This window comes from Phyllobates terribilis, unplaced genomic scaffold, assembly GCF_046119375.1.
Source record: "Phyllobates terribilis strain yellow unplaced genomic scaffold, ASM4611937v1 Scaffold_5__5_contigs__length_657084704, whole genome shotgun sequence".
Taxonomy (NCBI): Eukaryota; Metazoa; Chordata; class Amphibia; order Anura; family Dendrobatidae; genus Phyllobates; species Phyllobates terribilis.
The window spans coordinates 411,953,439-411,967,442 of NW_027362765.1; the positions used below are offsets into that span (position 1 = coordinate 411,953,439).

The following is a 14,004-nucleotide window of genomic DNA, read 5'->3' on the forward strand; positions in this document are numbered from 1 at the left end:
CTGCGTAGATCCGTGTGTGTGCAGCCTCTCCAGGGAGAGAAGCGTTGACCACGGCTCCCAGTATGTAAGTACCTCGCGTGTTATGAAGTATTTGCCCTATTGTCTTTTTTATTTAAGGATCAGTACCATTGTGAGAAACAGACATCTTGGACAAAGAGAAAACCTGAGTTGGTACATTATACATAGAGATTGCTGTATACAGCCCGGGGTATGTGCTGGGTTACAGCATATGAATGTAATGGCGCTGTGCCCCCTCCTGTACCCAAACTAGCAGGGAGATCTGAACATGCCTATAGGCTGTCCTGCACTGGGAGTCTCTGAAAGACAAGTCCATCCTATACCCCAACCTATTAATCAAGAGGCAGGCAGATGCCAACTGCCCCATAGTAGGGGTGACATTCCTTCCCGGCTCCACACGCAGCACTAGCCCCATTACTTTGATTCCTACCCATCATCTATAATATACTTTTCAAGAAAGGCATCCGGGCGCTCCTCCGTGAACATATTCCATCACTATCATGGCAGAGGCCCATAGTCCCAAGTGTGATAGCAAATCTTGGTGCTGTCACCTGCCACTAACCCTGGTCGGTCATCTCAGTACCCGCTCAGCTTTGTGCTTCTCGTACAATGGGCACCATTATACTTTTCCGCCCCGTCAGTTAACATCCTGCGCACTTTCCCCTAGCGTGATTGACAGCGCTCGCCTGCACAGAGTGAGCGCTGCCCGATTTGAATCTCTCGCCCTGCACTGATACTGCAGGGATCGAGCGCCCACAGCTTCAGTGCCGGTCTCTCACGAATTAGAACAGGACGTGCGCCCAATGCTTGTCATTAGAACAGGACGTGCGCCCAATGCTTGTCATTAGAACAGGACGTGCGCCCAATGCTTGTCATTAGAACAGGACGTGCGCCCAATGCTTGTCATTAGAACAGGACGTGCGCCCAATGCTTGTCATTAGAACAGGACGTGCGCCCAATGCTTGTCATTTGTCCTGATCAGCATTTGTCACTGTACAAGGAAGGAACAGTATGAGGATCTGTTATGCAACGTGTTCCTCTAGGGAACGTTCATCCATCATCTGGTTATACTGCTCTACAGTGCACCAAGAACTGTATGCCATAGTGATGAGCGAGCGTGTTCTGTTAACCCTTTCGGCAAGCATGCTCGGGTGCTCACCGAGTAACTTCAGCGTGCTCGAATGTTATCTTTGAGTCACTCCAGGTGCATGATTTGCGACTGTTTGACAGCTTTATTACATGTGAGGAATGCCTAACAAACAGGCATTCCTCACATGTGTTAAAGCTGTCAAACATTTGCAAATCATGCACCTGGAGTGACTCAAAGATAACATTCAAGCACGCTGAAGATACACCCTACACCCGAGCATGCTCGTAAATCTTGAGTAACGAGCATGCTCGCTCATCATTAGTATGCCATGCTTTTCTTTCTTTCATGCAAGATTTATTTCCCTGTATGTCGCATGTTGGAGGTTTTTCAGCATATGCTGCAAACTCCAGTCGGAATAGCGTTTTAGTTACTCACTAATAATATGGTAACTCTTCGCGCTCACTCTCCCAAAAGGCAGGTGTAGTTCTGTACAAAACCAGCATGCAAACACAGCCTGGTGCATCACTTGTCCCACTCTCAGGTTAAACTCCCTGGTCTACCCGGCTTTACCCTACTGCAGTCACCACCCGGCATTGTGTATAATGTCCTGTAAAGCTGCAGGACCATGGAAACCCAGACCCAGCCAGTGTCCTGCTGTCCTCTTCGGGGATAGTAAGTGATGTAACAGGTCAGGGATTTTAATGCACCACACACTTCTGGACTTCCAGTTCTTGAATGTCAGTAAAAAAAAAGATCTAGAGTTATTGTATGATGTAATCTGATTGCTCCATATCGTCATCTCCCCGTATAGCCAGATCCATCATCCTGTTTAGTAAGACGTTGCTGACCCCATGTGGTCATTTGTGTTACTGCAGCTTTAGACGCCGCAGTCATAGAGCAGAGGTAAGTGAATATGCAGTCACCCGTGTTCTTCAAAGTTTCCTTTTTATTAGGGTTGTAGATCTTCACTACAGTCTAAGAGTGTTGGGGATAAAAATCCGATTCGCAAGAACGAGTCTGTAGCGACGGTGCAGTGGTGTCAGCCGTCATTTATTTCTATGAACACCTGACGATAAAGGATTGAGGGAGGCATGGCGGGTGTAGTGCGCAACGAGCCGCATCCTCACAATCCAGTGGATTTTGGATCTGATCTGCTTTAAAAATCTGTGTAAAAAAACCTTAGTGTGAACCAAGCCTTAGCGCTAACTTATCCGACCCTACAGCAGCTGTATGTGGTCCCCCCTGACTATGAATCTCCTGCCCTAATTAACCATCCTTATAGGCCGATTATAATTCTAGACATTCTGGAGTCACACAAGGAAATGAAACACTGGCTCAAAGTTGTGTGAATTAGCCTTTAAAGGGCTTGTCCATCTCTAGGGACAATTTATATATTTTCTTAAATTCATGTATTTTTGTTGCTAAAAAAAATTAAAAAAATAAATAAATAAATTTGCAATTCGGTTTCATTAAAAATGTTTGGAGTGACTTTTTTTTTAAATTTTTCTACGCATTCAACTGTGGTCATAAATCAGCTGAAGGGAGCTCTGAAAACGACAGACATGAGTTTTAGAAATCATCAGAATGAGCTCCCTAACTGTTTCTCAGTTCATTCATTCTGCAGCCAGCAAGAGACAGTGTAACACAATGGCAAATGGTGCAAAGTTTTTAATAGAACCCAATTGTAAAAAAAAAAAAAAGATTTATAACTGAAAATACATGCATTTAAGAGAAAAAAAATCTACTTAAAAGGTAGACAACCGCTTTAAGATGAAAAGTAGTCAAGACTGGTTGCTACTAGCTTTTTTTATTTTTTTTTCCCAGTAGTGTTGTCAGATGACTCCGCACACAGCTGGATTGTTACTAGGTCATTCCCCATCCAAATACCGGTATGATATATAGAGAATTTCTAGGGAAAAAAAGTCAGTAAAGCAGAACTTTTATATTTCTGTAAGTTGGAGATGGTCGTACGGCTCACAATTCTTCCAATTCAATCACCAAAACGTTGTCACTATTTGCTGCTGGTTCCCATATATAAACTTTTGTATCTACAAATAATCTCTATTCTGGTGACTCCCTGGTGGTCTCGCGCTGTATCGTGTATGACTACGCCCTCAGGGTCTGTGGAGCATTGCTTTATAGTTTGGCTGAGCATCTAGATCAGGGATGTCCAACTAAACACATAGAGGGCCAAAATGAACAACTTGGACAAAGTCACGGGCCAACCAATATACAGTATAATGGGCCCCGCATAGTCCTCCATACAGTATAATGGGCCCCGCATAGTCCTCCATACAGAATAATGGGCCCCGCATAGTCCTCCATACAGTATAATGGGCCCCGCATAGTCCTCCATACAGAATAATGGGCCCCACATAGTCCTCCATACAGTATAATGGGTCCCACATAGTCCTCCATACAGAATAATGGCCCCCCACATAGTCCTCCATACAGTATAATGGGCCCCACATAGTCCTCCATACAGTATAATGAGCTCCACATAGTCCTCCATACAGTATAATGGGCCCCACATAGTCCTCCATACAGTATAATGGGTCCCACATAGTCCTCCATACAGTATAATGGGTCCCACATAGTCCTCCATACAGTATAATGGGTCCCACATAGTCCTCCATACAGTATAATGGGTCCCACATAGTCCTCCATACAGTATAATGGGTCCCACATACTCCTCCATACAGAATGGGCCCCCACATAGTCCTTCATACAGAATAATGGCCCCCCACATAGTCCTCCATACAGTATAATGGCCCCCACATAGTCCTCCATACAGTATAATGGGCCCCACATAGTCCTCCATACAGAATAATGGGCCCCACATAGTCCTCCATACAGAATAATGGGTCTCACATAGTCCTCCATACAGAATAATGGGTCTCACATAGTCCTCCATACAGAATAATGGGTCTCACATAGTCCTCCATACAGAATAATGGGTCTCACATAGTCCTCCATACAGAATAATGGGCCCCACATAGTCCTCCATACAGAATAATGGGCCCCCACATAGTCCTCCATACAGAATAATGGGCCCCCACATAGTCCTCCATACAGTATAATGGGCCCCAACATAGTCCTTCATACAGAATAATGGGCCCCCACATAGTCCTCCATACAGTATAATGGGCCCCAACATAGTCCTTCATACAGTATAATGGGCCCCAACATAGTCCTTCATACAGTATAATGGGCCCCAACATAGTCCTTCATACAGTATAATGGCCCCACATAGTCCTCCATACAGTATAATGGCCCCACATAGTCCTCCATACAGAATAATGGGCCCCCACATAGTCCTCCATACAGTATAATGGCCCCACATAGTCTCCATACAGTATAATGGGCCCCAACATAGTCCTTCATACAGTATAATGGCCCCCCACATAGTCCTCCATACAGAATAATGGGCCCCCACATAGTCCTTCATACAGTATAATGGGCCCCCACATAGTCCTTCATACAGTATAATGGGCCCCCACATAGTCCTTCATACAGAATAATGGGCCCTCACATAGTCCTTCATGCAGAATAATGGGCCCCCACATAGTCCTCCATACAGTATAATGGGCCCCCACATAGTCCTCCATACAGTATAATGGGCCCCCACATAGTCCTCCATACAGTATAATGGGCCCCCACATAGTCCTCCATACAGTATAATGGGCCCCCACATAGTCCTCCATACAGTATAATGGGCCCCCACATAGTCCTCCATACAGAATAATGGGCCCCCACATAGTCCTCCATACAGTATAATGGGCCCCCACATAGTCCTCCATACAGAATAATGGGCCCCACATAGTTCTCCATACAGAATAATGGGCCCCACATAGTTCTCCATACAGAATAATGGGCCCCACATAGTTCTCCATACAGAATAATGGGCCCCACATAGTTCTCCATTCAGAATAATGGGCCCACATAGTCCTTCATACAGAATAATGGGCCCCCACATAGTCCTCCATACAGTATAATGGGCCCCCACATAGTCCTCCATACAGTATAATGGGCCCCCACATAGTCCTTCATACAGTATAATGGGCCCCCACATAGTCCTTCATACAGAATAATGGGCCCCCACATAGTCCTTCATGCAGAATAATGGGCCCCCACATAGTCCTCCATACAGTATAATGGGCCCCCACATAGTCCTCCATACAGTATAATGGGCCCCCACATAGTCCTCCATACAGTATAATGGGCCCCCACATAGTCCTCCATACAGTATAATGGGCCCCCACATAGTCCTCCATACAGTATAATGGGCCCCCACATAGTCCTCCATACAGTATAATGGGCCCCCACATAGTTCTCCATACAGAATAATGGGCCCCACATAGTTCTCCATACAGAATAATGGGCCCCACATAGTTCTCCATACAGAATAATGGGCCCCACATAGTTCTCCATTCAGAATAATGGGCCCACATAGTCCTCCATACAGTATAATGGGCCCCACATAGTCCTCCATACAGTATAATGGGCCCCACATAGTCCTCCATACAGTATAATGGGCCCCACATAGTCCTCCATACAGTATAATGGGCCCCACATAGTCCTCCATACAGTATAATGGGCCCTACATAGTCCTCCATACAGTATAATGGGCCCTACATAGTCCTCCATACAGTATAATGGCCCCACATAGTCTCCATACAGTATAATGGGCCCACATAGTCCTCCACACAGAATAATGGCCCCACATAGTCCTGCATACAGAATAATGGGCCCCACATAGTCCTCCATACAGAATAATGGGCCCCACATAGTCCTCCATACAGAATAATGGGCCCCACATAGGGGTGGTGCTTCTGGTCTCGTGGGCCAGAGTTTGACATGTATCTTCTAGATTAATTGTGGCCGGTGAGAGATGGGTAATGAAGAAAACATAATATACACATATTAGCAAGGATCCTATACAATATTAGGTTTCCATCATCACCCCTCCGCACAGGAGGGGGTAGAGGCCACACCGTATAATGAAGAATTTTTGGATATTTTCGCACTGCACGCTAAAAACTCCCACCAACCCCATAGCAGCGATAGTCTGAAGCAATGGATGGAAGTTAGTAATATAGGGCAACCGTAATCTTATTTATGGTGTCCAGTGAGTAAAGCCATCGGGGGTCTATGGCCGGGTGATGTAATGTGGATGTCGTCCATTCTGCTTTATAAGGCAAGTTCTAATCGCCCCCTTTTTACCCCATTAAAAATTAAACCAATAAAAAAAATACACATTTGGTATCGCCGCGTTCAGAAATGTCTGCTCTATCAAACTATAAATTAATCAGATCAGGAAACGGCGTAACGAGAAAAAAATAAACGTCAGAATTACCGGGTGTTTTGGAAGCCGCAACATTGCAATAAGAGGCAATGAAAACATCATATTTACCCCAAAATGGTATCCATAGAAACATCAGTTTAGGGCACAAAAAAAATAAGCCCTGACCTGGCGCCAGAGCCCAAAAATTGAAAGCGTTACTGGTCTCTGGCGGCGGCAAACGCAAAAAAAAAAAGAATTTCAGAACAAAGTAAAAAAATAAAAATAATCTATACATGTTTGGTATGTGTATAATCGTACTGAGCTGGGGAATCCTATTTCCAGGTCAGCTTTACCAGATAGTGAACATGGTAAATAAAAATTGTGGAATTGCAATTTTTTTGCAATTTCAACGTACTTGGAATCTTTTTTTTCCTGCTTTCCAGTGCATCGCATGATAAAATAGATGGTGTCATTCAAAAGTACAACTTGTCCTGCAAAAAACAAGCCCTCATTAGGCTATGGGGTTGGAAAAATAAAAGTTATGGCTCTTGGAAGAAGGGGAGGAAAAACAAAAAATCGCATGGTCATGAAGGGGTTGAAGAGGACTTGTTACTTACCATAAATTGTTATTACTTTTAATCCTGGAGTAATGCCGCTGTTCTCCTGAATCTGATGTTGTTTTGTATTGTATTCCTGCCCCTCTGTTTGACGTATGCTTCCCTTTTATGTAAATCTGGTCTTGCTAGCCAAGTGGGTGTGGTGATTAAGAACACTCCCATGCAGAAGAGTTGTGGACCGCATGGCTAGAAAGACTAGATATGGCCCCCACTTAACTGTATTTATATCTCCAAGAAAGAGGGGGAAAAAAAAGTTAGAATTAGGAGAACAGCAACATATACTGTATATTCTAGCAAGTAATTGATCCTCTTTAAGATAGTTTGCAAAACTGATGCAATTTGCATTAACTTTTTCATTGTGGTTTTTATAGATGAAACTTTTTGCATGAAGTGTACAATGTGTGCTGTCGCTTGCAGACTCGGCCTAAAATTTTTGCAACTTGGTATTGGGTCAGAAGAAAAAATTCTTCCAGTCTTCACATAAGGATATTGTCTATAATTCTATATCTATAATTTTGTCTAAAAGGACATTTTTTTTTTTCTTTTTTTCCTCTTCATCCAGGACCCTTATCTGCTCCAGCCAGCCCTCCTGCAGTCAGAAGGAATAACTCGTGACCAGGGATCCCGTCCCCTCCTCATCCTCCGTGCCCACCGTCCAGCTGCCTCACACACAGGGGCTGCACTGCATTTAGCACTAGGAACCAGCTCTGGCCACTGACTGACAAAAAATGGCTTCAGGCCAGGTTGTAACTCGGGACAATGGTGCAGCTAACACAACATGGTCACAAGGTGACGAGCCAGCAGCCGGCACGACCGCAACATACCGGGAACTAGACTCCACCGCAGGGTACAGGAGCGAGCGCGTCACCCATCTTACCATGCAACAAAGTAATGTGAACCACAACCCATAACCTACTGCCCAGCAACCTGTGGAGGGAAGGAGGGTTTTATACAGAACGTCTCCACGGCCGGGACGTGACAGACACCCGGACGGATTAGTGTGATGTTTGTCTCGTTTGTCCTTGCGCTCCACTGGCTCAGGAAATCTTAAGTCTATTGTCTACATATAAAATATCTGTATTTTGTTATTCTGAATTCCACTATTTTCTTTATATTTCCATGTTCTCTTTAGGTTGTTGTAGCAGGGACTCTAGTGTTTCATTCCTCATACTGTGTGTTCAGGGTTTTCATTTTTTGAAATGGACTAAATTCAGGCGACGGAAGGACGAGCCCGATCACTTTGAAGTAAAATTAAAGTTTTATCAAATGTTTGGTGGTTCTCCTATGTGGTGTCTACTGGTGTGGCTGTATGGCAGCAGAGGTTCGCCTATGTGGGGGTCTTCAGGTGTGGCTGTATGGCAGTGGCGGTTCTCTTGTATATGGGAGGTCTTCATGTGTGGCTGTATGGCAGCAGAGGTTCGCCTATGTGGGGGTCTTCAGGTGTGGCTGTATGGCAGTGGCGGTTCTCTTGTATATGGGAGGTCTTCATGTGTGGCTGTATGGCAGCAGAGGTTCGCCTATGTGGGGGTCTGCAGGTGTGGCGGTATGGCAGTGGCGGTTCCCCTGTATATGGGAGGTCCTCGTGTGTGGCTGTATGGCAGCAGACGTTCACCTATGTGGGGTCTACAGGTGTGGCTGTATGGCAGCGGCAGTTCTCCTGTGTGTAGCCTACAGGTGGTGTTGTATGGCAGTGGCGGTTCTCCTGTATATGGGAGGTCTTCATGTGTGGCTGTATGGCAGCAGAGGTTCGCCTATGTGGGGGTCTTCAGGTGTGGCTGTATGGCAGTGGCGGTTCTCCTGTATATGGGAGGTCTTCATGTGTGGTTGTATGGCAGCAGAGGTTCGCCTATGTGGGGGTCTTCAGGTGTGGTTGTATGGCAGTGGCGGTTCTCCTGTATATGGGAGGTCTTCATGTGTGGCTGTATGGCAGCAGAGGTTCGCCTATGTGGGGGTCTTCAGGTGTGGCTGTATGGCAGTGGCGGTTCTCCTGTATATGGGAGGTCTTCATGTGTGGCTGTATGGCAGCAGAGGTTTGCCTATGTGGGGGTCTTCAGGTGTGGCGGTATGGCAGTGGCGGTTCTCCTGTATATGGGAGGTCTTCATGTGTGGCTGTATGGCAGCAGAGGTTCGCCTATGTGGGGGTCTTCAGGTGTGGCTGTATGGCAGTGGCGGTTCTCCTGTATATGGGAGGTCTTCATGTGTGGCTGTATGGCAGCAGAGGTTCGCCTATGTGGGGGTCTTCAGGTGTGGCGGTTCTCCTGTATACGGGAGGTCTTCATGTGTGGCTGTACGGCAGCAGAGGTTCGCCTATGTGGGGGTCTTCAGGTGTGGCTGTATGGCAGTGGCAGTTCTCCTGTATATGGGAGGTCTTCATGTGTGGCAGCAGAGGTTCGCTTATGTGGGGGTCTTCAGGTATGGCAGTGGCGGTTCTCCTGTATATGGGAGGTCTTCATGTGTGGCTGTATGGCAGCAGAGGTTCGCCTATGTGGGGATCTTCAGGTGTGGCTGTATGGCAGTGGCGGTTCTCATGGGTGTTACTGTATGGCAGCAGCTGTTCTTCTGTGTGTTGTGTGATCTACGGGTGTTGCTGTATGGCAGGGGCGGTTCTCCTGTGTGTGGTTTACGGGTGTTGCTGTATGGCGGCGGTTCTCCTCTCTGTGGTCTGTAGGTATGGCAGTGGTGGGTCTAGAGGTGTGGCTGTATGGCAGCTGACGTTCACCTATGTGGGGTCTTCAGGTGTGGCTGTATGGCAGGGGCGGTTCTCCTGTGTGTGGTTTACGGGTGTTGCTGTATGGCGGCGGTGGTTCTCCTCTCTGTGGTCTGTAGGTATGGCAGTGGTGGGTCTAGAGGTGTGGCTGTCTGACTGCGGCGCAGCTTGTATGAAATCGGAGGCAGCGATTTAGTATTTATCCATCTCCTGCCAAAAGGAGCAAGACCAAGTAGTGGGAAAGTTTTAGGGTCCGTTCAAGTTTGGTTGACAAGTGTGATGTCTGATTCTGGCTCATGATCTCCTTTACAGATGAAGGTAATTACAGAACTAAAACTCCAAGCAAGTGGGGGGAGGGTAATAACACCTAGTTCAGTAGAAAATCCTTTTATCGTTGTCTTGGATAAAGTTATCAAACATTATGTTGTACAGGGCACCAATTTCTATTTTATGGGGGCAGCAAAAAAAAAAAAAGTCTCAAAGAAAAATGTATGCTTTTTCTGTATTTAGTGGTCAATTTTATTTGAAGGGAGAAAACCGTACTTTTTTAATTTTAGATTTCTTAGCAAATCAGCCATTATCCTCACTGTCCTGTGTGGTTGTAAGCCAGCCGCCTGCAGCAGGAGCCTCCCCCCTCTGCCCCGCCTGCAGCAGGAGCAACCAAAGAAGGCTATGGGGGGTAGAGAGTGGCAATCTGCATACTCCTGGCCACATGCAGACAAGTCTCATCTGGCTTCTCTCAATAGAAGTGAATTCAGAGAAGCCAAACACATCTAGTCAGCATGTGACTGCATGTACAGCTCTGGCAAAAATTAAGAGACCACTGTACAGCTTTCTACATATCCCCCATCTCTACATGCCTGACTTCCATTCCAGCCACAGTCCACCTCATTCTACTTAATGTGCGTCTGATTAGGGGGATCACCTGAACCAAATCTTATGTAACGAGGGAAAGTATAAAAAACACTGCTGTGGTCTTCACAATCCTCTTGCAATAGGACAAGCTGGATGGCAAAACAAGTGCTAGGAATAGTCCAAAAGTAATTTTGAATGAAAAATTTATTTTCAACTCCTTTGGCATGGTTAAAAGTTAAGTCTTGAGTGAGGAAAGAAGGGATCAATTCTGGCTTCACTAGCAGAGGGAAACAGTGAGCTTCATGTTGCCTCCATCCTTAAAATTTTGAAGACTGCAGTCCATTACAACAAGGTCAAGCAGCAGACATTGGGGACAACAAAGCTACAGACCGGCAGAGGGTGAAAGCGACTCTCCACTGACCGGGATGACCGTCATCTTATTCTAATGTCACTCAACAACCGCAGGATGACATCAAGTGACCTACAAAAGGAATGGCAAATGGTAGCTGGGGTGAAGTGCACGGCAAGAACAGTTCATAACAGGCTCCTAGAGGCCTCAAGTCATGTAAAGCTAGAAAAAAGCCTTTCATCAATGAGAAGCAAGGAGAGCCAGGCTGAAGATTGCCAAAGACCATAAGAATTGGACCATAGAGGACTGGAGTAAGGTAATCTTCTCTAACGAGTCAAATTTTCAGCTTTGTCCAACACCTGGTCGTCTAATGGTTAGACGGAGACCTGGAGAGGCATACAAGCCACAGTGTCTTGCACCCACTGTGAAATTTGGTGGAGGATCGGTGATGATCTGGGGATGCTTCAGCAAGACTGGAATTGGGCAGGTTAATCTTTGCGAAGGACGTATGAATCAAGCCGCATACAAGGTTATCCTTGAAAAACACTTGCTTCCTTCTCCTCAGGCAATGTTCCCCAACTCTGAGGACTGTCCAGCAGGACAATACCCCATGCCACACCGCTAGGTCAATCACTGTGTGGATGAAGGAGCACCACATCAAGACCCTGTCATGGCCAGCCCAATCTCCAGACCTGAACCCCATTGAAAACCTCTGGAATGTAATCAAGAGGAAGATGGATAGTCACAAGCCATCAAACAAAGAAGAACGGCTTACATTATTGTGCCAGGAATGGTATAAGGTCACCAAAAAGCAATGTGAAAGACTGGTGGAAAGCAGCCAAGACGCATGAACGCTGGGATTAAAAATCATGGTTATTCCACCAAATATTGATTTCTGAACTCTTCCTGAGCTAAAACATGAGTATTGTTGTTTCTAAATGAATAAGAACTTGTTTTCTTGGCATTATTTCAGGTCTGAAAGCACTGGTTCTTTATTATTTTGACGATTTCTCATTTGCTGCAAATGAATACACAATTTTTAGCTTTGAATTACGGAGCCATATCAGTAGCTTATAGGTATGTTTTTGAGTAAAATGTACATTGTTTTATTCTATAAAGAGAAATCAGAGAAAATGAAAATTTTGCAGTGGTCTCTTTTTGCCAGAGCTGTATGTCTCATTGAGAGAGCGTGCACATTGCATGCAGTCACACTTGGGCCTCGTTTGCGTCTGTTTTCGGTCTAGTTTTTTTTTATTCACTAGCTTTTCATTTGCGCCTAATTTTTTTTTTTTTTTCAATTTTCTTATGTTTACTATTGTGGATGGAGTTTATGAATCAGGCAAAAAGATCTGGAAGTCCTAAACTGACTAAGGCTATGTGCACACGATGCAGAAATGAAGCAGAAAATTTCTGCATCATTTCTGCATCTCCCTGGCAGAAAAAACGCATCCAGATTGTGCATGCGTTTTTCCTGCAGAATACATGCGGATCCACATGCAGATTCACATGCGTTTCCGCATGCAGATTGACAAGCGCTTTCCAGGCGATGTTAGCATCACCTGGAAAGTGCTTGATAACTAGGTCACACTATATAAATCCATGCAAACAGCATGGATTTATACAGTGTGACCCGAGAGAGTGTATATACTTACCTCCGATGGCCCGCGCTGTCCTGCTCACTCCGTTCTCCCGGCTGCCGGCAACTTTGAATTGAAAGACCTGCCGACGTCAGCATCACGTGACCCGTCACATGACTCTGACGTCACCGCAGGTCCTACAACTCACTGCAAGTGCCGGGAACCAAGCGGGAGCGCTGCGCGGGCCGACAGAAGGTAAGAATACATTTATTTTTTATTTTATTCTTCTTTTTACAGCTTTTTTAATGGTACCTGGGTGTGGATGAGACTCTCCTCTCCTCCACACCCGGGTACCATCCGCACATTAGAACGCACCAATTACGCAAGTACAAATGCTGTCTTGCGGAATTGGCGCGTTCTAATGCAAGTCAATGGTGGCGAAATCGCCGCGTTTCCGCAAAATTAATTGACATGCTGCGGATTTTTGACCGCAGCGTTAACGCTGCGGAAAAATCCGCATCATGGGCACAGCACATGCGGATTTCCATTGGGGAACATTGCTGCCCTTCTACCATGCGTTTTTCATGCGTTTCCGCGGCGTTTACGCAACTGCAAAAACGCCGCGGAAACGCATGAAATACGCATCGTGTGAACACAGCCTAAAGCTGCAAAATTTAGTGTAAATCTAAGTCCGTACACCCTTGAAGTGATTTTATGCACTTTGAGCAACAAGTTACATCTTTTTCCAAATGATACAAAAAAATTAGGACTTTTTGCTTGACCTTGCAAAAAATGGGCTTTTCCCCCCTCCCACCCTCCATTAGTATCTGTGTGCAAAACTCATGAACCATGTATTCCATTTTGGTGCAATAAACGGCAGTGAATAACAAAAAAAAAAATCTGCAAATGAATTTGGACCATAGTAACTGTAGACTTGTTCTGATAGCTGAATAACCCTTTTAAGCCTCAGTCAGACATCCATGAAACACTCCTATAAGATGAAGGGTTCCACATCCAGAAATTAGAATAAATAAGAAGTGGCGCTCAAATTAAAATATTTTTCCAAATCATATTTTGGCTTTTTATTGTAAGGCAATTCAACATAAACTATAACGTTTCGGTCCTACGTTCGGACCTTTCATCAGACACCAAAAACCCCAGAAGGGTGTAACAATTGACAGAAGGAAAAAAAAAAAAGCCTAGTGTTTGATGAAGGTCCGGACACAACTGAAACATTATAATTTATGTTGCACAGACTGTACAATACCGACCTGACACAACAGCCTCATATCCGCCTAGAATCGCGTCAGGTTCAGAGACTTACACTGCGTTCCACATTATTATGCAAATGCTATTTTTCTCTGGATTTTCCTAAATGGTCGTTGTAGACGAGTCAGTATAATGCTCATATCATTAACCGCTGGGAGGTTTGGTCAATAAAATGTGATTTACCCTATAAGAACATGATTTTTTTTTTTTTTTTCAAATTAATAAAGCAATGCGCTGA

The 14,004-nt window shown here is 45.2% G+C and overlaps 1 protein-coding gene across 5 annotated transcripts in view; it reads left to right on the forward strand.

The window, feature by feature from the left end:
• Nucleotides 1–8,410, forward strand: part of CTBP2 (C-terminal binding protein 2) — a 116,066-nt gene extending 107,656 nt beyond the window's left edge. For 3 of the 5 annotated variants that reach the window (XM_073685128.1, XM_073685129.1, XM_073685131.1), the window contains 2 exons: nucleotides 9–64; nucleotides 7,572–8,279. In XM_073685128.1, the coding sequence (XP_073541229.1) occupies nucleotides 9–48 (40 nt within the window). In that variant the 3' untranslated portion in view covers nucleotides 49–64; nucleotides 7,572–8,279. Of the gene's footprint in view, nucleotides 1–8; nucleotides 65–7,571 lie in introns of all 5 variants that reach the window. The other 2 variants (XM_073685127.1, XM_073685125.1) reach the window with 2 other exon arrangements.
• The last annotated feature ends 5,594 nt before the right edge of the window (nucleotides 8,411–14,004 follow it).